The 27,735-nt window shown below is 31.9% G+C and overlaps 1 protein-coding gene across 4 annotated transcripts; it reads right to left on the reverse strand.

The window, feature by feature from the left end:
• Positions 1-533: 533 nt before the first annotated feature.
• LOC143045399 (uncharacterized) lies at positions 534-27,567 on the reverse strand. 4 transcript variants are annotated; one of them, XM_076217862.1, is made up of 8 exons: positions 27,367-27,567; positions 27,177-27,279; positions 20,190-20,287; positions 8,634-12,449; positions 7,050-7,143; positions 5,827-5,876; positions 3,360-3,413; positions 534-2,951 (listed from the first exon to the last, which is right to left on the reverse strand). In XM_076217862.1, exons 1-7 carry the CDS (start codon positions 27,457-27,459, stop codon positions 3,369-3,371), a joined length of 4,299 nt encoding a protein of 1,432 aa, XP_076073977.1. In that variant the 5' UTR covers positions 27,460-27,567; the 3' UTR covers positions 534-2,951; positions 3,360-3,368. The 4 variants fall into 4 exon arrangements, with proteins under 4 accessions (XP_076073977.1, XP_076073976.1, XP_076073979.1 ...); XM_076217861.1 differs by having other exon boundaries at positions 534-2,944; positions 3,356-3,413; XM_076217864.1 differs by lacking the exons at positions 20,190-20,287; positions 27,177-27,279; positions 27,367-27,567 and adding an exon at positions 20,087-20,173 and having other exon boundaries at positions 534-2,944; positions 3,356-3,413.
• Positions 27,568-27,735: the final 168 nt, after the last annotated feature.

The raw sequence follows: 27,735 nt of genomic DNA on the forward strand, positions 1-27,735 counted from the left end.
ATGGACAGTTCTTATTGGTAATCCTACCACGTCTTCCTACTTCAATGTCATGTGGTCTCTAATGGACAGTTCTTATTGGTAATCCTACCACGTCTTCCTACTTCAATGTCATGTGGTCTCTAATGGACAGTTCTTATTGGTAATCCTACCACGTCTTCCTACTTCAATGTCATGTGGTCTCTAATGGACAGTTCTTATTGGTAATCCTACCACGTCTTCCTACTTCAATGTCATGTGGTCTCTAATGGACAGTTCTTATTGGTAATCCTACCACGTCTTCCTACTTCAATGTCATGTGGTCTCTAATGGACAGTTCTTATTGGTAATCCTACCACGTCTTCCTACTTCAATGTCATTTGGTATCTAATGGACAGTTCTTATTGGTAATCCTACCACGTCTTCCTATCTTCATAACCTGAATGTTACCAAAATCAGCAAAAAAGGGAATTTCTTACTTCTTTTATCAGACTTTCCTATTTCCAACTTTGTGAATCCTTCAGGTTTAATAATGTAAATTATAAATGACACTAATGTAAATGAATTTTCTTATTTTATTAAGAAGTTTGTACATAAATAGACTTAAACATACAAGACAAAATAATATGTCTCTGTAAAATGAGAAGATAAAGCTTAAACGTTTTGTGACATTTCTATATGAAAGCACTGTTAATCTCTGTTTCAAACAGTTTATCAGTCATAAGACACCAGGTCATACTCATACAGCAAAGAATACACAATTGGCAGAACTTATTAAGATAAAGTGAAAATGAAACAAAACTGTACTAGTATTAAGCTTTATGGCAGGTATATGAAACTACAAAAACTCTAAAAACCAAACTCATAATGCCTTATAATCATGTCAAAGCATTTCCATATTCGTTAAACATTATATAATAATCAAGGCATTGTTACATAGTGTGTAAAAAATGTATGATGACCATTCTAGATAATTTTAGAAGTACTAACAAGGTTTAAAGTCAGGGAGAATATATTTTAAGTCATTGTACCCATTTTAATAACAAGAACAGATCTAAAACTTGAGTTTCAATAAATTCTCAAGGAGTTTTATTTGGTGTAATAAACTGTGCCTTAACAATGCTAATAAATGAATATAATGATAATATTATCTTTAACAGTATGCATATTTTATGTTTAACGATACTATATGTATGTGCCAAATATATTTTACAAAATATACTACATGACTTTTTCATATAACTGAACTTCTTTGTGTAAGTTGAATTGAATATCAAGTGTATCTCAGAATATTGATTGAAAAAGAAGGGAATGTATGTTAAATAAATGAAAGACCAAATAAACCTTCATTTAATACTGGTAACCTAAACTTTAACTGGTTACCTATTTTGAATACTGTTAAAATTGTAGATGTATGAAATCCTACATAAATAATACAATCAATAAATGTGTATCACAAATGTTTGCACATATCATTAAAGAAATATTTATACTATAGCTAGAACACTTCCTGTTTTCTTAAACAACTAAATATAGTATTAGTGATATTTTGTGCAACATTGATTTCATATCTCATGACTTTTCTTCATAATTTGGGGCTTGTTTAGGGATAGAAAAAAAGTTTTGTTTCTGTATTAACAACTTCATAACTAAAATTGTTGTCATTTTAATTGCAGAGTGAAAACACTATCAGGTCAATGTCAGATAATATAACTATCTTGTATTAAGCATGGGGATCGTTGAATAGTTCAGTAAAACCCCCTGTTCCCCATTCACACCAAAAAGTTGATAATTTGCATACATTGACCTTATATTGTATACACAGCAGGTTTCATCCCAAACATTTTTCTATATTTTCACTGGATAATTTAATTGGCCCAATCTTTGTATTTAAAAAAAATATCTTCAAGGTAAAATTTTTACAACAGTATACAATGTATTCATCTATTCAAATCATATTTTAAACATACCCTCAAAAAAGACATTCCAAAATCTATCATAGCTTTTAAATGTAAAAAAAAAAATGTCATGTAACCTCAATTTAATTCAATTTACTATTAGTTTAGTAAAAAAACTCAACCTTCATGACTTAAAAAATACTCAATATGTTTCTCTGACATACATTTACACTAAATATGAACCATTTACATATTACAGAGTTCAAGTTAGAAATATCCTTATATTCATATAGCCATAATAAACTAATCATTTTTAAGAGTTTAAGTAGATAGAAATAACCATGAATTATAAAAATAATTTATGAACTGGATGTTTGTGATCGAAGAAGAAAATGTAAAATGTATCATATAAGTTCCCTTAAGTGCAATTTTTCTTAAATCAAAGAAAAGATATTCAAGTTTCTTATACAGACTACTCACTGCTATATTTGTAAATGAATGCATTCAAACATTTTGAAGAATGGTAAAGCTATTTGTTTTAATAGTATTCTAGTATATGTATATTACTTAACCTTAATTCCAATAAAATTCAGTAAATGTTTTCTAACAAAGATATAAAGTTTTTAATTTGAAGCATATTAATTAACACACCTTGAAAAAAAGGTTGATCTAAATTTGATTGAAACTTGTACTGATGTTTACTGAGTGAGGACGATACCTCATAAGCCCTACTCTCCTAAGATCAGAAAAGCTAATAAAATGTCAATCACTGAATGCATTACAAAGGCAAAACAGTGTCTTAACAGTATGTGGAAGCTCTATTCACAAAGCATGCTGGTGTCACATACTCCAAAAAAAATAATCTATTTTAAAACAACCAGTTTAAATGACAAACAGTTTGAAAGACACAATGTAAAACAAAACATAAAATTTGGTCTTCTTCTGTCTTCTGCAGAGACGCCATAATTCTGTGTTATTCTGTTCTCTGTTCTCATCTGTTGTCTTTAGTTGTCTCAATGACAGATCAAATGGTATAGTGACCATCAGTTCTATAATTTTACCAGCTGAGGAGGTTACCTGAAAAATATTCCAATGAAACCTGATGGAACATTAACAGTAAAATTGCAATGTGTTCATTCAATGTTTTTACATCTTGCTAATGAATACATATTTATGTTCGTTGTTACTACTTCCATGTATAACATTTAAACTAAATACCACCTAAATATTAAACTGAGTGTATTGTTAAAACTTGGTTGTGTGTGGTAGCATTGATTCATTATCAGCTTGACTAGTTTGTAAAAGCACTAGCAAACAATTTAAAATCGCTGCTTTCTTAAATGCCACTTGCCTTCAGATTTATAACATGTGAAGGGACATATATTTGCTTAAAATATGATATCCAACTTTAAAAGTCTTATTTAACCATGTGGTCATTACTTTCTGAGCAGTGCTAATAGATGTCAGCTCAATCTAAACACTTACAGGCCTGGTTCAAGTCTTGAAGGACTTTGCTTCTGCTGATTTCAATCTTTTATCCTGCAAAAAAAAAAAAAAAAATCAAAAAAATCTGAATTGACCTCTATTTTAATCATCTTCCTTTAAACATAAAGTAATTGTAAATTATTCGATATTTAATCAGAGAAAAATATAACCTTATAAATTACACATAATTCACACTTGACACTTTTAAGAAGCTTCCATCATGTTGTGTATTTACAACACAATTTTCCCCACCCATCATCTCATATTTTATATATCTTGATTTTATCTATAGAAAATCATCTTAAATATGCTTTTCATAAATTTTAATTTATTTACAACACCACCCATATGGATTACCCCTTTAATATAAGGTACACATATATATATATATTGAATGAAAAATTAAGATGTAAATTGCTTGCATCTCAAAACGAAAAATTTGAAAGATAAATAACAAACAGAAGGGATTAAATTTCAATGAATTAACCTATTATTTATTACTCATTTGTTTAAGTTAGATAAAACATATATCAAAATGATAACTCATATTCATCAATATATAATGACACCATATGGCATATGTTTTAGCCTAGAGAAAAACATATTTTAAAATATGTAGACTTCATTTAAAATAATTTCTCCAGTCCTTTAACTTTAATACAACTAGTGAATAACTACAAAATTATATCAGTTTGAAATCTTCCTTTTTATATTTGGTTATGAACCACAGCCCTACCCAAAAGGAAATTTCAGTGAAATTCATTTTCTGTGAATATTGCCCTGCAATACATTGTCCTATATATAAACTTTATAACAAATATCAAGTCAATATCTTTAGAATGACAAAAAAAATGTTGAAAACTAATTTTCTGGACTGAAAGATAGACCTAGAGCTAATTTAAAAGTCCCATTCAACTTCATCAGTAGACTAAAAAGATTGTGGCAAAGCAGGACAAATACATGGTAACTCCCTGGCTCCCCTCTTAGGTAAGCTATTCATATTCTTTTTATTAATATATTAATATCAATGATGTGTAATAGATGGTTCATCAATGTATCATTCAAATGTCAAAAATATAGATCAACAATTATTATTAAGTTCTGAATTGCATACTCTTAAAATTTGCAGTTCAACAGAGGACTTTCCATTTTAAAAATTAAAGATTTTTCATGTGTAAAGTTTCATGCACCTCCACAAAAAGCATTCCGAATTTTTTTTAAAATTTCAACATGGAAAGGGGAATAACTCTAGGACTTGTCAAAGGCCTTAGATGCACTACTTGTTTACTAATCTTCTGGTTACAATGTACATATCATTTGAAGAAGCATATATTAAAAGTGGCTCCCACAAGGTGCATACTGAAATCGAGTGACTAGAAAAAAAAATTTCAAAGTTCAAAGGGGCATTACTAGGATGTGATCATGTCCTACTTAAATATTAATTTGATATTACAATGTACAAAGTTTCAAGTCATCTGATCAGGAATGTATGAGTAGTTTTGAATACTAAGTGCAGATTCAATAGTATCAAATTCTGTAAAATCAGGGAACAATTCTAGAAAAGTCTTTAAGGAGGCTCGCGGGTATAAGATTTCAGAAAAAAAATTAAAAAACATTAATTTTTCATTACAAATTTTATTTATTACCTTCAGTAGTTGTTACTTTATTATATGGTACAAAAATCATTCCAAACAATCAATTCCTGTTGGCCCCAGGTGACTTTTAAAATGTACATATCATTGAAAAAGCTCCAAATTATCTCCTTTTGGTGCAAAAATGGCATTTTTTGCATTACAATTGAAATATCTTTTTTAACTCATCAGTGACCTATATTTTTTTATTGTTGTTTTCAAATACGCTGTACATAAACTAAATAATTGTAAAATTTAAGTGATTTCTGTAATCTAGTTCTTTTTTTATTTCGATATTACCGCTATTTCTCCTATTAGTTCAACAGAAAAAAAGGACATTAACAAAAATGTATGCTTCTTTTCAAGGCAGATTGTGAGCGTAAATGAACGGTGACCCAATTTTTTTATTTCATTTTTCTATTAAGTATAAGATAAAGTTCACTTATAGAAAAATATAGAGAAATCCTATATTAAATAAAAAATTTGATTTAGACCCACGAGCCCCCTTAATGCTGAAAATTTTGTTCAAATTAGATACAGGATTCAAATTTGTGTACCTTAGGACAGACAAACAGACATAACAGGGGCGGATCCAGCCATTTTAAAAAGGGGGGTTCCCAACCCAGGACAACAGTGTGGGGGGGTGTGTTTCCAACCCCCAGAACCCTCCCCCTGGATCCGCCACTACATAAGACAGGCTGATTCTTATTTCCTCCATAACCTTTTTTTATGACAGTTGTCAGTTGGTAGTGTGTACTTATGGTTATAAAATGCTTCATTGAATTATCTGTTAATTCAAATCTAAATTGGATAACTAACTGTACAACTTTACTTACTCTATGTTTTGGACATAGAAGGGAATAGTTTTCTTCATCTAAGAAACAACCTAAAAATATAAATATGTACAATAAAATTGTTATCACAGATATGTCTTGCCTTTTTGTAATTTTGTAATTAGTAATTTTGATTATGCAAATGTTGAAATCCAAATAGCAATACTCTAACATCTAATACAGAAGTTATGCAAATATGGCTAAACAATCTCCATGTAAGAATGTGCCAATGCTAATACAACTGCATACCTAATACCATTGACTTATTATAAGTCGTTCCCAAATCTAAATACAAACATTAACTTGTAAACTATGTAAAAGTTTCAGTCAATGAACCATGAAGAGGGGGTGGGGCTATATAATCTCCATGGAAATAATACTTGCAAATGCCAATAAATTTGCATACCAAATATCATTGACTTAACATAAGCAGTTCATCTTAAACTGATATATTCACCTACTAATACATGTAAACTAAGATAAGTTTCAAAGTCATTAGACTGTGACTGAGGGGCAAGGCCAAATATTCTCCATGGAAATGAGATGTGCCAAAGCTTATACAACTGAATACCAATTAACATTGGCCTACCACTAATGGTTCCCCTTGAACTGACCTAATCACAAACTAATACATGTAAAATAAGCAAAAGTTTTGAAGTCAATAGACCATGACTGAGGGGGCATGGCCAAATAATCTATGGAAATGAGATGTGCCAATGCATACCAAATATGATTGACCTACCACTTATCAAATATGATTGACCTACCAACTAGACCTAATCACAAACTAATACAGTGTTGACGCCGTCGCCATCACCGCCACCGATACTGGAAACAGCATACCTAGGTCTCGTTTTTGACTCTGTCAAGGTGAGACAATTATTATTAATTGATAAAACAACCAAATTAGAATTCCTTAAAGTTTTTTTTAATAACATAGACGTGTATTTATTTACACTAAAACCTCTATTACCCATATATAAGACTTGTTTATATATTTTTTATTGCAGTCTATGACAAATGGCAGTTGGTTTCATCACTATCAGGCCAAATAAAAATAAAAAATATATATATATGTGTGGTTCCAGTTACCCTACCTATCCTACTTTTTAGTTGTAAAACTAGTCTATACTAAAGATTTTTTCTGGCATAATAAAAATCCTTTGATATTATATTTCATTAGACAATTTTGAAACTTATTTGCAATACTGAAGAATGAACTTTACCTGATTCAATGCCACAGTAATAATGGAATTTTTGGGAACAACCTTTATGTAGACAGCCTACCATAGCACCAGTTTCTTTACAATATGTACAAACCTGCAAATAAATTATGTTACATGTATATATGCATATTTATTAATATCTAAAATATCTTACAAATATGCATTTAAGTGTTTTCTTGTTTTTTTTTATAGATTAGACCCTTGGTTTTCCTGTTGGAATGGTCTAACACTTATCATTTTTGGGGCCTTTTATAATTATATTATAGCTTGAGGTTTGATGTCAACCAATTGCAAGGCTCTGTGTTAAAGGCTGTACTAATAATGGTTAACTTTTACAAATGGTGACTTGGATAGAGAGTTGTCTCATTTGCACTCATGAATACCAAAGCTTTTTAAATCTTTTTAATATTAAAATGTACTTTTTATCATGCATGGGTTGTTGAACTTTTCCCACTCCTCTGAACTGCAATTTGTCAATCAACTTGGTTGGTTTGTTTGTTTTTTATCATGTTTTATAGGAATAAAATCCATAATTGCATTTTTTCATAAAACCAGAATTTTCTTTCTGTTATAAAAAGTATTATTTTTCATGAACAGTCTGATCGTGATGTAACTACACAAGGAATAAGTTTATCTGAATATACCAAAAGGTGATTATGTTGAAAACTGACAGAGGGAAGCTGAACCCTTTTCAAGTTTTGTGTCAAATCTTCCTTGTATCTATCCTCATATAAATGAAAAGCAGTTTTATTTACTGCTAGTAAAAACCTTGAACTGTTAATAAAAACAAGAGCTGCCACACTAAACACTTTAGTATTCAATATTTTCTTAAAAGTGAATGAACTCTGAAATAAAGGTTAAGGCCATATGTTTTATAAATATTTGAATGCATGTCTCCTTACATAAATCTATACATATATTGTTGACTATCAATTATTGTTAGTTACTGAGGAACAAATCTTATCTTGTACATTAACATTACAACTGGAGTGATAATAATGTTCAGGTCATACAACATGTCAAAACAACATGTATTTGTTACAGAAAAGTCACATGTATGTCAAAAAGATATGATTCAAAACTAGAACATTAATTATAGTCTCCAAATTGTTTGTGTATGAGACAGTATTTTCATTGTATTTAAGCCTAGGAGAGATGTTTAAAGTAGTCAATTTACATCTATTACATCTAATTAAATATACTTTTGATCTTTGATTAAACCCAGACATTAAATCTCATACATAGTAAACAAAAACAAAATCCTGAAAGGGAGTTTTAATGCAGTATTATACATGTTATAGGCATGCCATTCACATTTTAATACACCCTGACATACTGACCTTCATATATTTTTGTTGTTGGATTCCTATCTTAAAATTAATTTTTCTTTAATTTTTAAGCCTACTTCTCCTCAATTGTACTGATCATGATAGATGAAACATATCTTCATCTTTGATATAATGACTTTTATCACTATTTCTTTTAAAATTTATCATACTGCATGACTGAAAACCAAAGTAAATCAATTTTGTAATCACTGGTAGCTTAAACACAAGTCCTAGATACCTGAACAAATATACTCACTGTAGAAGAAGCTATATCTGTGGCTTCTTGTAGACCATACATTTTGGCACCAATCAACAGGACTCCATCAGCCCAGGCAGCACAGTCTTCATGAACCCAAATCTCGTTAGGTTTCATGGAGTCCTTACTTTTTCGCCTGCCTTTGGAATTAGACTTTGAATCAACACTAACACTTTGTCTTTTTTGTTTACCTTTTTTGTCCATAGAACCACTGCCCTCGTCCTCCGGTAAGTTACCTTCCGTATAATATGGTCCAAATAAATCTCCTAAAAATTTGTAACTACTATGTTTCTTACATAAAGCACAAACCCATGAAGTGTTCTCTCCTGCAAGTGAAGCAGGCACATGAACAGACTTTTCAGAAGGTAATTTAGACACTTGTACCGTCGAAACCCGCACTGTGGACCTCTTATTTTTGGCAGTTTTATCACTATTCTCTTCTATGAGCTGATTGACAACTGAACACTTTTCTTTTGGTGTACCAGAATCTTTGATCCTAAGAATAGGACCTTTTTCTTTAACTGGCACCTCAGGCTTCTTTTTTCCATTCTGTTTCATCAAGTTCATTGTTTTTTTTAATTTCATATTTTTAATTGAGTCATCTAGCAATTTTCCACGAGACTTTGATTTACCAGCTTTTGAAACTTTTAGTTTCGATTTAGTTCGAGGTTTAGCTTTTTGCACTAAAGGTTTGTTTTCACACTGAGATTTTGAGGTTGAAGCCACTGGAAGAAACGAGGAGGATTGTTTAGTTATAGGCTTAAATGTTATAATATCAGAACCATCACCTAGGTTATCAGAACTGTCTATTATATCGATACAGATGTCCTTTGAATCTAAGGAATCCATTTGTGAGTCTTCATTTTCTTCTTTGATTTGCACCTTCGATTTGATATCACCACTTAGTTTACTTTTTCTTCTAGTAGCTATAGTCTTTCCAACTTCAGGTTCTTCAACTGACACTAAAATATCAGGTTCTATATAAGTTTTGTTTGGCAACTTTTGATCAACACTTATTTTTTGTTTACCTTGATCTATTTTGCCAGTTTCTTCTTCTTCATCTGAATCTAAAATAATTTCTTCTGATTTAATAATGCATTTAAATTTTGTCTCAGTTTTTTCATTTTTCTTACATTTTTTGTCATTTTCTTCTACATCATCTGAATCAAGATTAACATCTTCGGATTTGACTTTTGTGTTTGCCTTTACACATGATGTATCACCACTAGGTTTACGTTTCCTTTTGCTTTTCCTTTCAATCTTAGTTTCTTCTTCAGAATCTAGTGCAAAATCATCCCCTAAATACATTTCATCTCCATACTTAGAAGTGGCAGTTCTTCTTCTTTTAGAACGACCATTTCCTTTTTGGTTTTCAGACTTATCTTTTGATCCTTGTCCAAGAGTATCAGAAATGACATTTCTACTGCATCTGTTCTTAAATGGCTTAGATCCTGAATTTTTCTTCCTATGTCCTGGGTTTGAACCAGGGCCATTTACAGTTTTAGGAAGAGACTGTATAATATCACAGTCAAATCCTTTACTCATGTCACTATCTAAACTATTCCGATCAAGACTTTCTTCATCAGAGATATCAAAAGTATCATTATCTGATACAGATACATGTGAGTTGATGTCACGATGAATTTTACTGTACCTACTATACGTGTACTTCACATCCTTACGAACCATGAGAATTCCCTCATCACCACTATCTGAATCATCAACATAAAATGGTGAGGCACTTGCCACTCTGGGTGGAATCTCTCTCAAATGCCTCTTATTATCAGATTTTTCATCATTTTTTTGTCTCTGATCTGTTTTATGATTAAGAAGAGAATCAGAATCCATTTCTAGAATTTCTATATTTGGTTCACTTTTGATAAACAAATCTTTTTTGTTCAGTTCAATATCGCTACTATTATCTTCTGAATCGTCAATTCCATTAACCATACTTTTAACTTCATCTTTCCGACAATCTGAACTGATATCAGGTTTTGACTGGTCATCACAGAGTGTATTGTCACAACCATTGACTATAGACTTATCACAGATATTTTCAACAGATTCTGATACCTGGTCATCTTGTGACCTTTCTATACTGTCTGTAATGTCACATGACTTTTGTTCTCTATCATGTGACTTTTCTACAGTCTGTTCTAATCTAGTCGATTCACTTTCACATACAGAGTTTTCTGGTATTTTCTGAGCTTTAAGTGAATTGTCTGTTAGTTCCGAATTGTGTAACGTATTCGAAGACTTTGGTATACAATCTATGTGATCAGTAGACTTTGGTATACCATTTATTTGTTCACTAACGACAGTTGCATGAAAAATTGAGTCTGATACCTCTTTTGTTTCAATACTGGCTTGCAAACTATTGAAAGAATTTTCTGTTGTTTCAGATTTCTTGTGTGTTTCTAGAACATTTTTAGAAGATTCAAAATTTGTTACTCTTTCTGAAAGTTCACAATTTGTTCCTTGAACACATTCAAAAGGTGGTTGTTTTTCTGTTTCTGTATTACATGGTTGCCCTAAATATTTCAGTTTTTGATGTTCAAAATCAACATCAGTTTTGATAGTATTTTCAGATGACTTTTTCACTGCATCATCAGCATAGCTATCCACAACTGTATTTAATGCTGTATTTTGGACAGAACAGCTATTTTCAGAATTTGTACACAGATTAGTTTGTATACCTGAATTATTGTCCATTTCATCACAATTTTTTCCATCAGTGCAATTATTTACCGATGCCGTCTCACTGATGGTTGAATTCCAGTCGACATCGCTACTCACGTTTTTTTGGGTCTGATTAGGTGAGGGGGAAGAATCATTAACAATACTTTTAGGATCAACTACCTGCCTGTCAGGTAACATACACAGCTTTTGCAAAGACTGTAAAGGGTTATTAGCAGTAAAATTAGCTGCAGCCACATTCTCATTCAGATAACTTTTCTGAATTTGTTGTTTATAATGAGGTGACTGTATCCCTTGAGGACTTAATGGATTATTTTTCGGTGAGAAGCCCATTTGATGTTGAGGTGGAGATTGAACCATCTGTTGACCTGTGGTCACATGCAGCTGTTGGTTGATTGGTGTATTAACTGGTGACTGCATGTGACAAGGAGATCTCATACTACCAGCAGGCGATGGAACAGGAGATCTTATATTCCCACAACCAGATGGACTATGAATAGATCGTGGACTGGAATTTGGCATACTGTGACTGCTGTGCTGTGAGGCTGGACTATGCATGTACATTGACCCTGGACTTACAGGAGAAGTCCTTGCTGCATGGGTGTTATGCTGAGATGGATTTGGATAATTAAACTGCCGATTCATTTGTTCTGTATTATTCACATGATTAGGCATGTTATAATGAGCAGAGACAGGCACATGATAAGGTGCTTGTCGATTTTTTGACAAAGGCACCTGAACAGTTTGACTTGGTTGATATGATGCTGCCATCTGGAGGATATTGTTAGCTACTTCCTGTGGATTCTGGTGACGAGAATGTACATGTGAAGTAGCAGTAGTAGGTTGGCGAACTTGAGTTCTGTTTTGGTTATTATAATTCATCATAGGACCATATGTACTATTTTGTTGGTTGTACTGTCCCATATGATAAGGTCCCTGGTTTTGGTACAGTGACGATGGATACTGCTGAGATTGAGGTTGAGGTTGTTGTTGTTGCTGTTGTTGGTAAATGCTGTCCATCATGTGTCCACGGTGTGATGCCATTATGTTTCCCTGGTTGTTGTTGTTGTTGCTATTGTATCCAACTTGGGCCATGTTATAATTAGGATTCATTCCGCTCTGAAACAAAAAAATAAACATTCATCCAAATGTTATTGCAGGTTCTTTTCATTATTAAAATACACATATTGAATACAGGTAGATAGTTTAGAGGTAATATGTAACACCTTAGAATAAGGCTGTCGTAACTGCCATAAAAAGAGTTATTTGAGAAATGCTACTGTAAATTCAGAAAGTATTGCGAGGTTTTCATTAATGCAAATAATGCGGCTGGGTGAGTCCCAATAATTATATTCTCATTTTTGTCCATTCTTGAGAAATCACAATAATGAATGCAAGTTAACTGATCTGATGCTGATTATAATTATATCAGTTTAATAGAAGATTTTTATACAAGATTTTATGCAGTAGACTACTGTAGTGTAATTTTCCCTTTAGTCCAATTTAAAAAAAAAAGGGAAAATAATTTTGTATTTCCTCTAACAAGTAGTTAAAATTTAAACCATTTAATAAATACATTCAACGCATCTAAATATAGCAAAAACGAATTGAGTCAGCACAAAAATTAGTGTCACTCAGGTTAAAAGAAATGCAGATATTTTTACAATGTTTAAAGGCATAATTCATAGCATTCTAAATATAATATAGGTTACTCTCAGTTGGTGCAATAAAAAGACAACGTCATAAGACAAATGTAAGACATTTCAGTCAGTTAAATAATAGGAAACAAACTATTTGTGAAATATTAATAAAAGAACATTTTGTCCACAACTGATCATCCTTCATGAGAGGGTGTGATCTAATAATTATAAGAATGAATTTAGATGATGTAATTTTATATTCAATCTATTTTTCAACCTTGTATAATTTTATAATTTCCTGAATACTTTCCTGCATAATCAATTTAAATGCTTCCCTACTTCACATTTTATATTGTTCTACCTTTGATACTGTGTGAATGAGCATCAAATACTAAGACATCTACTTAATCTTCTTTTCAATGAATGCCAAGTTTGATGTACAATTTTTCGAAATTTTTAACTTAATTTCAAACATGGAAAGGCTTCTAGAATTGTTTGGAAAAAGATAAATGCACACCTTACAAAAATTCTAAAGACCAGTCGGTCACAAAAAACACTTGTCTGATCCCAGTGACTAGTAAAATTTAGCTCAGGCTAGTAGCTATATATAGAACATACAATAACCAAATACTCCACAGGGCGCAGCTTTATACGACCGCAGTGGTCGAACCCTGAACAGTTGGGGCAAGTATGGACACAACATTCAAGCTTGATACAGCTCTAAATTTGGATTGTGATTAAGTAGTTGACACATCATAGGTTTCAGACACAGAATGAATGTGATCTAATGAACTTAAAAATTGTTTTTGCTATTGAGCAATACACTAAGCTGTTGAATATTAATCCCCTCAAAAAAAAATATTTGTTGAAAAATTCTTTTTAATTTCTGAAATTTGAAATGAGAAAAATTTTACACCCCTACCTACCCCCACTCCCCTCCCACATTTTTTTTCACCTCCCTTGTTTCCTTATCAAAAAAATAATCTCAATCAAAATTTCGAATGGAAGTTGCAACAATTGAAAATTTCTTGCTATTGCACAATACTGTGCAATTGAAGATTTCTTGCTATTGCTGAATACTGTGCACTTGAAAATTTCTTGCTATTGCACAATACTTAATATAATAATTTTGGATCCTGATTTGAACCAACTTGAAAACTGGACCCATAATCAAAAATCTATGTTTAGATTCAGCATATCAAAAAAGCCCAAGAATTCAATTTTTGTTAAAATCAAACTTAGTTTAATTTTGGACCCTTTGGACTTTAATGGAGACCAATTTGAAAACAGGACCAAAAATTAAGAATCTACATACAGTTAGATTTGGCATATCAAAGAACCCCAATTATTCAATTTTTGATGAAATCAAACTAAGTTTAATTTTGGACCCCGATTTGGACCAACTTGAAAACTGGGCCAATAATCAAAAACTTAAGTACATTTTTAGATTCAGCATATCAAAGAACCCCAAGGATTCATTTTTTGTTAAAATCAAACTAAGTTTAATTTTGGACCTTTTGGACCTTAATGTAGACCAATTTAAAAACGGGACCAAAAATTAAGAATCTACATACACAGTTAGATTCGGCATATCAAAGAACCCCAATTATTCAATTTTTGATGAAATCAAACCAAGTTCAATTTTGGACCCTTTGGGCCCCTTATTCCTAAACTGTTGGGACCAAAACTCCCAAAATCAAACCCAACCTTCCTTTATGGTCATAAACCTTGTGTTTAAATATCATAGATTTCTATTTACTTATACTAAAGTTATGGTGCGAAAACCAAGAATAATGCTTATTTGGGCCCCTTTTTGGCCCCTAATTCCTAAACTGTTGGGACCTCAACTCCCAAAATCAATCCCAACCTTCCTTTTGTGGTCATAAACCTTGTGTTTAAATTTCATTGATTTCTATTTACTTATACTAAAGTTATTGTGTGAAAACCAAGAATAATGCTTATTTGGGCCCTTTTTTGGCCCCTAATTCCTAAACTGTTGGAACAACTACTCCCAAAATCAATCCCAACCTTCCTTTTGTGGTCATAAACTTTGTGTCAAAATTTCATAGATTTCTATTTACTTAAACTAAACTTATAGTTCGAAAACCAAGAAAATGCTTATTTGGGCCCTTTTTGGCCCCGAATTCCTAAAATGTTGGGACCAAAACTCCCAAAGTCAATCCATACCTTCCTTTTGTGGTCATAAACCTTGCGTTAAAATTTCATAGAGTTCTATTCCCTTTTACTAAAGCTAGAGTGCGAAAACTAAAAGTATTCGGACAACGACAATGACGACGCCAACGTGATACCAATATACGACCTAAAAATTTTCAATTTTTGCGGTCGTATAAAATCTAAGTACATGTTTAGATTCAGCATATATATATATCAAAAAACTCCAAGAATTCAATTTTTGTTGAAATCAAACAAAGTTTAATTTTGGACACCAATTTGGACCAACTTGAAAACTAGGCCAATAATAAAAAATCTAAGTACATATTTAGATTCAGCATATCAAAGAACCCCAAGAATTCAATTTTTGTTAAAATCAAACTTAGTTTAATTTTGGATCCCTTGGACCTTAATGTAGACCAATTTGAAAATGGGACTAAAAATAAAGAATCTACATACACAGTTAGATTCGGCATATCAAAGAACCCCAATTATTCAATTTTTGATGAATTCAAACAAAGTTTAATTTTGGACCCTTTGGACCCCTTATTCCTAAACTGTTGGGACCAAAACTCCCAAAATCAATCCTAACCTTCCTTTTATGGTCATGAACCTTGTGTTTAAATTTCATAGATTTCTATTTTCTTACACATAAGTTATGGTGTGAAAACCAAGAAAAATGATTATTTGGGCCCCTTTTTGGTCCCTAATTCCTAAATTGTTGGGACCTCAACTCCCAAAATCATTCCCCACCTTCCTTTTGTGTTCATAAACCTAATGTGAGTTAAATTTCATTGATTTCTATTTACTTATACTCAAGTTATTGTGCGAAAACGAAGAATAATGCTTATTTGGACCCTTGTTTGGCCCCGAATTCCTAAACTGTTTGGACCAAAACTCTCAAAATCAATCCCAACCTTCCTTTAGTGGTCATAAACCTTGTGTCAAAATTTCATAGATTTCTATTTACTTAAACTAAAGTTATAGTGCGAAAACCAAGAAAATGCTTACATGGGCCCTTTTTGGCCTCTAATTCCCAAACTGTTGGAACCAAAACTTCCAAAATCAATCCCAACCTTCCTTTTATGGTCATAAACCTTGTGTTTAAATTTCATAGATTTCTATTCACTTATACTAAAGTTATAGTGCGAAAACCAAAAGTCTTCGGACGCCAACGACGACGCCAACGTGATACCAATATACGACCAAAAATTTTTTAATTTTTGAGGTCGTATAAAAATAATTTGCAGCTACACATCTCACGCCAATCATCATTATCAAGCAGTGTTAGGGAGGTAATCAAGTAATCAAACATATATATATAGAACAGTGTTCTTCAAATTTTTAATTGGAATACCTCCCCTTCACTGCTTTTAAATTTTCTAAATTGTCCTTTAACCAGAAAAAACCCTTGTTTCCACCTTTTTTTGTCCCTAGTTGCTTGATGATTTTAACTATACCTCCCCCCCCCCCTTTTCCACCATAATCATCCCTTTGTAGTATGGAAACTTTTCAGAGAGATTTATACACTTAAACACACGTTATTGACTGAAACTAAAAAAAAATGCTTATTTTGGCCCCTTTTTTAGCTCCAAATTCCTACACAGTTCCTCCATAACCCCCAAAATCAATCCAAACCTTCTACCTGTGGTATTAAACATTGATGGTACAATCAATTGAAATGATATACACAAGTTTATTTCCTGAAAGTAGAAAAATGCTTCTGTTGGGCCCCTTATTCCAAAACGGTAGGGACCATCATCCCAAAAATCAATCCCAACATTCCTTTTGAGGTAATAAACCTTTTTATAAAATTTCATAGAGGTCCATTCACTTACACTAAAGTTATTATCCGGACACCAAATGTGTCTTTGGACAACGACACAAGACAATGACATCATACCATTATACGAACGCAATTTTTTTTTGCAGTCGTATAAAAACTTCATAGGAGCTGATAAACTGACCTTTATTTTTACATAATATAACTTGGTAAAACAGAGATATATGTCTTGCCTTTAAGTTATTTGGATAGTAAAATGCAAATTTAGGAATTAAAATAGTCATACTTCCACATGCAGAAGTGTGCAAAATATTCATATTCAACTTATACATGTAAACTAACTAAAGCTCTGAAGGTTAAAAGATCACAACTGAGGGAGCATGTTCAAATAATCCCCTTGGAAATGAGATGTGCCAATTCTTATATAACTGCATACCAAATATCATTGACCTATAACTAGTGGTTCCAATAACTTGACCTAATCACAAACTACATGTAGTCTTTCTTAATTATATGACTCAGTCAAAGTGAGACAAAAATCATTGGAATCAAAATTTGAATTTGAAAAGGTTGATTAATTATAATTCAAAGTCAACAAAACTTGGAAAGCAGCTTCAAAGAAATCAGAATAATAGGCAGAAATGTCTCAGGATCTGTACTTCAGTAATATGCATCGACTAACTACCGGTAATCATGGTAATTGTAAATTGCTAATATTTGTAAATTGTTTATGCAGACAACTTTTAAAAAATATGTTTTTAAGTAAATTGAGCAAAGTAGAATGATTTAAATTTTAAAATAAAACCGGTTTTAAACATTGAACAAACCAGATTGACAATACACGGTACACAAGCAAATGTAAACCACATGTTAATTCTTCAGGATAAACCATTTAAACATGGGAAATCATGATGTAACTGTCAACCTTAAATGACAGTGGAACCTTGATTAACTTGAATTGTAAGGTTACATCTCTACTAAGGTCATATGTCAAGGTTTTATTGCATAAAACTCTAAACAGAGTGCAGGCCCGCTTATTATTTTAAAAAAAAAAATTCAAACCAATATCCTTTTCATTTCATTAAGTAGTATGCATATCAAAATGTTTATCTGTTGTAGTTGAAGACATTTTACTCCTGAAATGTCATACAGAGACAAATTGCTGAGACTGAATCAAATTTTATCTGTAGATTAATAAACATCATCGTTAAAGGCAGTAAGGTGACCTATAGTTGTTAATTTCTGTGTCATTTTGGTCTCAGGTAAAGAGTTGTCTTATTTTGAATCATACAACATCTTTTTTATATATCCCTTGTGCCAAAACTAGAAATACAGATAGAGACAAGAATTCTATAAATAGAAATTGTACTTGATTGGTAAAAAAAAATTGAAGGGAAAAAAAATTATTATACAGAAATGCACATGTTATAGTTTTAATACTGATCATGAGGTTTAAATGATCATTTAAAAACATGTTTGTGATGTCCATTCATTCGTTTATCATGGACGTCATATGTATAGAAGCAATTATATGCTCCCAATAAAAAGATGTGTCGTATCATATCTAATTTCTGTCAGCCTTAAATGACAATACAGTACAAAATATGAAAACCACCATTATTGAATGCCTGACTTCCTTACACATTCAGTTATCATAACTTCAGCAGTAAAAAAATCAATGCACTATTTTTGTACCATTCATGTGTTATTATAAAGCCCTTCAGAGGCAAAGATTGTAGAATTCCAAAGATTATCTTTTACTTTAATTTGCAAAATCAATATTCCCGGTTATACACACTGAGTGAGTAGGCCGTAAAAGCATTTGAAAAGGAGATACTATTAGTTATCTTGGTGTAATCAGGGGTGTACAGAATTTTACACCGTTGTTGAAAATTCATACACCCTGAGGCGCAGCCGAATGGGTGTATGAATTTTCAACAACGGTGTAAAATTCCGTACACCCCTGATTACACCAAGATAACGAATTTATTTCTTATGAACAATTCCTTTACTCATTTTGAAACCAGGATGTTAAATTGAAAAATTGGTAATGAAAAATTTACAGTGTAACATTTTTTCAATGTCCATGTTGCTGCGCATTGTAAAATACTTTTTACTTAATTTTTGGAAAAAATCAGAATTTTTTTTGTGTTCTTTGAGTTTTTCGGGGGAAAAAAAATTTAAAATATTTTTAAAAAATTTTTTAATTTTTTTTTTTTTTTTGAAATTTTTTAACATTTTATTTTGATTATTTTTTTTTTCAATATCTTGGCAAAAAAAAAAATTCTGAAATTTTTAGCAAAATTTTATTTATCCCCAGGTGAACCAGGGTGGGGTGTTATTTACACCGGGGTAATTAACCAATCAGATTGCAGTATTTTTGCTGCATAAGAAATAAATTCTTATACAAACAAATGTTCATGTTTTAGTATCTTGAGCCTTAAAAGAAAGAATAGTTAAGATTTTCAGAATGTGAAGTAATCAGGTAATTGTATGCTTGTCTCTGTCATAAATTCAAGTAGCAAATAACAAGTAGCTCAAATTACCAGATGATAATAATCTTTTTAGTAAATATCTAAAGTGCAGTAATCACAATAGCCAAATGCCCTACTTATGGTTTACTCCATAGACACTCTGACCTTGACCATGTTGACCTCAATTATCAAAATGGCAGCTACTCCTCTCATTCAAATATTTGAATCTTTTCCAACTTTAAAAGTCTTTTTGTTTTCTATAGGTTTTCTAATTTTGAACATTGTGCAAGCAATAATCAATCACCCCCCTTTTATGAAACAGAGTGTAAAATTTGTCGCCACAGTTATGGGTCACCAATTTCCATGTTCTCTCTTTAGACAGCGCTCGGGCCTTGGGGTCCTATGATCTCAACAATTACTTGAAAGGCTGTCTAAGGACAGAGTAATTTCAGACATGTCTGTTGGTACACATGAACCTATAGTACGCTATGATTGTATCATTTAAACAGTAGTATGTTTACTTACCACATTATGGGCTTGTGGAGCTTGGATATACCCTGTATGTTGCATTCTTACATTAGATGACACAGTAGTATGTTTACTCACCACATTGTTGGCTTGTGGAGCTTGGATATACCCTGTATGTTGCATTCTTACATTAGATGACACAGTAGTATGTTTACTCACCACATTGTGGGCTTGTGTAGCTTGGATATACCCAGTATGTTGCATTCTTACATTAAATTGACCACCATACCCTTCATCTTTATAATGATTCATGTTTACTCACCACATTGTGGGCTTGTGGAGCTTGGATATACCCTGTATGTTGCATTCTTACATTAGATTGACTACCATACCCTTCATCTTTATAGTGATTCATTCCACCTGTAATAGAATCAATCAATGATGAGTCAATGCAAAATTGTCTCTTAATAATATAAAAGTACTTTCTTTTTGAACATTTCATAAAATACTTTATGAATATGGTCTTACATCTCAAACGTCATGAGTAAATCAATTCATAATACTTAGTAAGATCTGTTTTATGAATCATTACAGATCTGACATGCAAAATACAAAGCAAAAATATTGTGCAATGTTTGGATCTTTCAACAAGAAAGAAAAGTTGTACTTTGAAGTTCTTTCTACAATGTACATGATGTACTAGCTATCAAGACATAAAATGGCCAGCACTGACCAAATGATATTCACAAAATAGTCCAATGTGAAGGGGCAGGCACAATCAATTTATTATTTAATATCTGCATCTTTTCAAATGATTTCACTGGTATTCAGCTGATCCCAGTTTTTAATACAACTACTATAATTCAATGAGATTTATGAATAATACTTCAGATATCTCATTGAGTCGTGGACTTGACCCTGTGAACCATTGGCCAAATTTTTATTTGAACAATTTTTACAATGGTACGACTAGACAAACTTTGGGTTCTTGATTCATATATCAATTCTAAGATACAGTATCCATGACCAAAAAGTATCAAACTATGCATAGCTTTGGTTGCAGATCCAGGATTTTTTTTAAAAGAGGCTAGGTGACAACTTTTTTACAGGAAACGTTTTATATGGAAAATATCTATAATAAATGCCAAGAAATTAAGAAACAAGAATGTGTCTATAGTACACAGATGCTCCACTCGCACTATAATTTTCTATGTTTATAATATAATTAGTGGACCGTGAAATTGGGGTAAAAATTTAATTAGGCTATTAAATTAGAAAGATCATACCATAGGAAACATGTGTACTAAGTTTGAAGTTGATTGGACTTCAACTTCATCAAAACTTCCTTGACCCAAAAATTTAACCTGAAAGATGGACAGACAGACAGACGAACCGACAGACCCCACAGACCAAATCAAAGAGCAGATTGCTCTGAGGGATACGATTGCCATTGTTTTCAATGCCACATGTATACATGTAGCTGGATAATATTATTTTCAAAACTAATTCAACTGCACATGTAAAATGTAATTTACGTAATCTGAATAGTTACAATATAGTCAATCCCGGTTAAAAGAGTATGAACAATGTACTTAGGCCTATTGCGTTTTATTTTTGTACTATCAATTCCAAGTTTACTTTCCATAGCAGTCACTGAGACTCAAAGTGAGAGAAGTATTTCACTTCGTATCTTATCATCTATTTTCCTACGTTAATTCTTGGAGGAACCCCATTCCTAACTCTTTAAATATTTAATTTCCTTTGGGTCAGTGATCATGACTCCTTTCCGTGCACATTCCTCGGTTTAAATTACGATCGTTTTTAATATTATACGACGTTTATCGACAGAACGAGCTAAATAAAACGTGTTGTTTTGATTCAGAATTCACAGAATTTACTTCCGGAAGGGAGACAACTCGGAACGATAATATGGAAGACTCCATTTCGCCTGAAGGGGTGTTCTACAACTTTACGATGTGGACTAAATTTATTTTAATTTAAATGACGCATATGATTTAAAATTATGCAACAACAATAACCCTCAATAGCAGACATACATAGAAAGGATCCCATGAGTTATAAGTTAATCAATCGAGTGGGGAATCCGGAGCAACCATTTAACCTAGTACCCCTTGAAGTCAAGAAAACTATACGCATGCGCATAATTACCTAAACAAACCCTGTAGTAAGAATGTATATTAAACCTAAATGGTTCTCTATTTTCTATGGAAGTACAATATCAAATATCAGTTTAATAATGGTTTCATATAAGTAAAACTCCACTTCACTTCTTATATGACAGAAATAGATTTATCGGAATTCAGAGAACTCTCGCATTTTTAACACAACTGGGGAATTTCCTCTGACGCGTTTCTAAATTTATAAAAGCACTAAATATAAATACTGCTTGATTCTGATTTTCCGTGTTGTTAAAAACACGCATATAAGTCAAGGGAAATATCAAACATGAAGATTATGAAAAGAACATTATAGGAAAGTTGTTTAAGTTCAATCCCTTTGTTTGTTTATACCTTTTAAACCAAGACAATCCAAGAATCTGAGATGGTCCTTAATGTTTAGAATAAAACAGTTGACGTGAGGGCATTGTCTTGAGCCACTGGTATAAGTCTACAGATTGCTTGAAAGCAATCGTATCCCAAAAACATAATGCCCCTCTACTATCGTAGATGGGGCATAACAAAAAATTTAACCTGAAGAGGGACAAGACGGACCAATGAATGAAGGGACCCACAGACCAGAAAACATAATACTCCTCTACTATCGTAGGTGGGGTATAAAAACATTATTTTTCAAGGGCAAAAACTCATTTATGAGTTAATTTACTATTACTGGTCCAGTAGATTTATGAAAGATTTTTTTAAAATGTTTATGATGATAACAAATACAAACATGACAGTGATGCAGACAGCAATAGCTGGCCCTAGTGATATAAAAACCAATGGAGGCTTTAATCATTATTAGGTTGATGTTAAAACTATATTTTCCTGAGAAAGAATGCAATTTAGTAAAGTTAAATCTAAAATCAATCAGAGTTGGGAATTGGCAAAATGCCAATACAACCAGTGTTATTTTACTAGGAAAATTTTGTAAACTCTGACAATATATTAACAATGAATGTCCTCTTTAATGTTTTACATTTAATTGTGATGTTGCAATTGGGTTCTATCAAAAAAGATATTAGCAACTTCTGATAATACTACATACATACATATATTATGTATATACAAGTTACTTGGCAACTGAAACAGAACTTTTAGAAGGAAACTATTTTAAATAATGAATAATTTCTTCCGAACAGTCATGACTGTAAAACATCTATGTTTGATGTCTTTAACTTTTTTACTCAAAGCATTGATTAATTAATATCATAACAATTTTAATTGGTATCACACTTGTATATTAATATACACCAGTACAATAAATACATGGAAATATCATACATTTTTCCTAAATCGAAAACTTAGTACTGTAATTAGCTCGAACAATAATAAATAATACACTTTCTCAGACTATCTATAAATAGACAAAAATGTTTTAAATATCACCTGATTTCAGTGTTGCTTACCATGAGATGGCTTTTAAAATGTGTTTCCCACAGTGAAATAATTAAACTTACACATAAATTCAAGATCAAGCAAAATAAAAACTCAAGTTGCCCTTTACTTTTTTTTTTTTTATCAAGCTATAAATATCAAAGTTATTGTGTATCTGATTAAAGCATATGTTTTCATCTATTAAAGAACACATGTAATTAGTATTAAAACAATTCTATTTCCCCAATTTATACCTCCATACATGTATACACAAATCTATGTACTTTTACAATTTGAATCAGCAAAACAATCATATACAGCATGTTCACATATGTAAACCTTTTTCCTTAGCAGTATATATCGTTACTAAAAATTAATGGGACATCAAGGGGGACAATTTTTGACTGATGTCTTATATATATACCAGAACCAACAAGTCTACTAGACAGAAAAACTTTCTTTAATTCTTTGATGATTACATATGCAGGCTGATATACTGATATATCTATATTTTACTAATAATGTAGCTGACTATAGGTGCTACTTTAATATCATTTACTGTTCATACTTTTGTACTTTAAATACAATTTCTTATTGTTTTAGTTATGTAACACTAACATTGTCTGTCTGAATACACAGCTGGTTAATAAGATCAAAAGCAGCCTTATTAACATTATGTACATTAACTACCAGCTAGAGGCTTAAAAAGGAATGTGTATCACCAACTCAACATCTACATGTACATTGTATCCTCAAACAATTGTAAGATATCCCTTATAAAACATGTACATAAACAACATTTTAAGGGGTTAATTGGTCCATAGGGTTCAATATCTCTATATAATTACATTAGATGTATGTTTCATTATGTTTCATTATAATACCTTATTCTGATTGGCTACACTGCAGTCTCGCGTTATTCCTTAAGCAATTGCATAACACAATAAAATTTATCATTCATGATCACATGAGGTCCCACAATAAAGTGCACAGGTATATTAAATATAAATTAACTTGATAAAAATCGTGTTTTCATGATCCTAGCTAAAAAATAAAATTATAAGTATAGAATGCTTCTTTTTGTAACTTCATAAGGTTGTAAAAGCTTTGACCATGCACACATTTTTAGAATGAAGCACTGACGTGCTTCATACAAAATGTACTTCGTTCAACGCTTTTACACCCCAAAGTTACAAAAAAAAGCATTCAATTTATATTAAATAAATGTTTTTGTAAAAGAAAATATAACAAAGTTTCATGAAATCCTGTTGTGTGGTTTCAGAGGAGTTGCAATGACAAACTGTTGCAGTAGTAAGTTTTGACCAAAGTTAAAGGGGCATAACTCAAGGAAAATTTTCTGTTGATATGCACATCTACATAGTATGTCTTTATCTGTTAGTGTTGTGATGACAAGAAGAGGACTGACGTGGGATATAATTATATTTTTTAGTTGTAAATGAAGAAACAAGGAGCCAGCTGCAAATCTATATCTTATCAATAAAAAATAAATTTGAGAAGGCTACATTTGAATAACAGGTATTACAAAAGGAATTGATATATGGATAGAGAATAATACATGGCAAAATCGGTATCATATGACATATCATCCCGAGATACCAATATCAGCCCGAGGGCCTTTAGACCTGAGGGATGATACTGGTCGAAGGTGATATGGCATGTGATTCAGATTTTGCCATGTTTTATACGCTTTATCATATATTTCAACAGGAGAGTTGCTTTCTGATCCCTAGCACCTGGGTAACCGTCAGTTCTACTTTTATCTTGTTTCAAAAGAACTGCTCAATTACTCATCTGTAGCACCTGGGTTACCTAACAATTTGAGAGCTGTTAATTAAAAAAATATTTTGTTTATTGTATTTTTTTGTGTGTTTTGTATGGTATTTAATTAAGTTCTTTTTAATAGTTGCATATTCTGTGTCAGAAAATACGAATTCTATATATGTGAAGTCACATGCCTAACAATGAATCTCAATAAATTGCGTCACGCCCGAATGACCGTTCATTTAGGACACATTTTGCGGAAAAGATTGTTGTACCCTGAACAATTGGGGCAAGTATGGACACAACATTCAAGCTTGATTTAGCTCTAAATTGGGATTGTGATCAAATTTTTAACATAATATGAGTTACTGACACAAAACAAATGTCAAGATCTTACAAATCTATTGTGCAATACTGTGCAATTAAAGAATTCTACTTCAATCTTTTAAAAAATTTGGAATTTGAGAAATTTGGAAAATAAAAATTGAAAACTACTACCACCCCCCTTTTTTCGCAATAAGTCCAAAACCTGACATTCCTTTATACATAATTTACAAGTAATGTATGGGAGGTATATCCGAACACATCCAACATTGTATGTTAAATGTTTTTGAATTAACTCCCTTACACTGCTTTGAAATTATCTTAATCGTCCATTGACCAGAAAAACCTAGTTTTTCCCCCTTTTTTTGCCCCTAAATCTAAAACATTTTGAGCCATAACCCCGAAAGTCACTGCTAACCCTCCCTTCATGGTATGGAAACTTGTAGCATCATTTCAGAGAGATTCATACACTTAAACACACGTTATTGTTTGAAAACTGAAAAAATGCTCATTTTGGGACCCCTTTTTGTCCCCTAATTACTAAACTATTGTGACCATAACCCCCAAAATCAATCCCAACCTTCCTTTAGTGGTGTTGAACCTACTGGGAAAACTTTATAGAGATCCATTCTTTAAACTAAAGTTATTTTCCGGAAACTTCGGTTGACGACGACATGATTGCATTATAATATTCAAAAAAAATTTGCAGTCGTATAAAAAATAGTAGGGTGTGATAAAGGGTGCAATAATGGGTATGATAAAGGGTGCGCATCAAAGTTGCGCGACATGGATTAAACAGCAAGCTATTTATCAAATGTTCAAAACTACTGTATTTACTACTAAATATATGATAAATATATATACAACTTGTCTAAACATCAACCAAACAATGTTAGATCTGTAAATTTGCTTTCGCAAATTTTGTATGCTTCCCTCGCCAGGATTTGAACTCATGCTAAATATACATGTACTTACATGTACAAGATTAGAATTTTTTACAATCATAATGTTCATCTCAAATAGATGTCATGGATATACATGTATATTTGACAGATAACACTGATTGTAAAGGGAAATAACTCCAGACCACATATCTTTTTTCATAATAGACATGACACATGTGAATTAAGTTTTCTTCATCCTCTTTACTAGTCAATAATGTTATATAGTGAATATCTTTTTAGCTTAAACTTATTTCCAAAATAATATTAATTTGGACGACAGCATGGTCATCTTTCATACAATAACTGAGGTCACTGACCCAGTAAGGAATTACCTGTCACTTTTATTATGTAATCATTATCTATGTAATCATTATACAATCAATTGATGATCAACAGCTCAACATGTATCACATGCCATTAACCCTTCATTCAATTAATCTAAAACAATGGGTTTATAGAAATGATTGGCAAGATAACATGTCACTATCAGTCTTAAAACATGACAAAAGCAAAACAAAAGCAAAATGACTCTTAGATGACAAGTTTGCAATATTGCAAATTTAATTCCCAAGGAAAACAATAATGATGCATAAGAAAAACACTTATTACACTGTCACACCATTTTTCTTGAGTTAGATTGTCATCTAGATCACTATTGTGTTATTTTATAATGCAACTAATAGCCTACATGTGTGTCAAACTTACCAAACATACTCTGTCTGAGGATGTGGACACTCTCCAGTATTTTGTCAACATGTTCTTGTGCAACTCCCATAGCCTGCAACTGTGGCTGTTGAAGCTGGCATACCTGTAAACATAACAATAGTATAAGAACCACATTTCAAAAGATTTGCCTGAGGAAGCCATTTTGCAAATTATTTGTGGTGTTACTTACAGACTGAAGAGTTTTGAATCCATAGGCTTCAAATGTATCAGCATATTGTTTACACATAAATGTCTCTAACCATCTTTCGACTGGCCCGGGCATTTTATTACCCTTGGGCCCTAAATTTTATCAAATTTCGCAAAAAATTGCCTTCGACTTATCATAATGGAAGATAATCACGTGACTGTGTATTAGGTCGATGGGCCGCATAAGAATTTGAAAAAAACACCTGTTGTTACGATCAAACCAAAAACCAATCAGTCATATGATAGAGAACAACGTTCTTTTCTTCACTATACATTCTCTTCACTTGGCGTTCGTTGTCTGTCGTCCGTTAACTAAAATAATACAATGACCTAAAAAATCCAACATTGTCAA

This window comes from Mytilus galloprovincialis, chromosome 9, assembly GCF_965363235.1.
Source record: "Mytilus galloprovincialis chromosome 9, xbMytGall1.hap1.1, whole genome shotgun sequence".
NCBI classification, from domain to species: domain Eukaryota; kingdom Metazoa; phylum Mollusca; class Bivalvia; order Mytilida; family Mytilidae; genus Mytilus; species Mytilus galloprovincialis.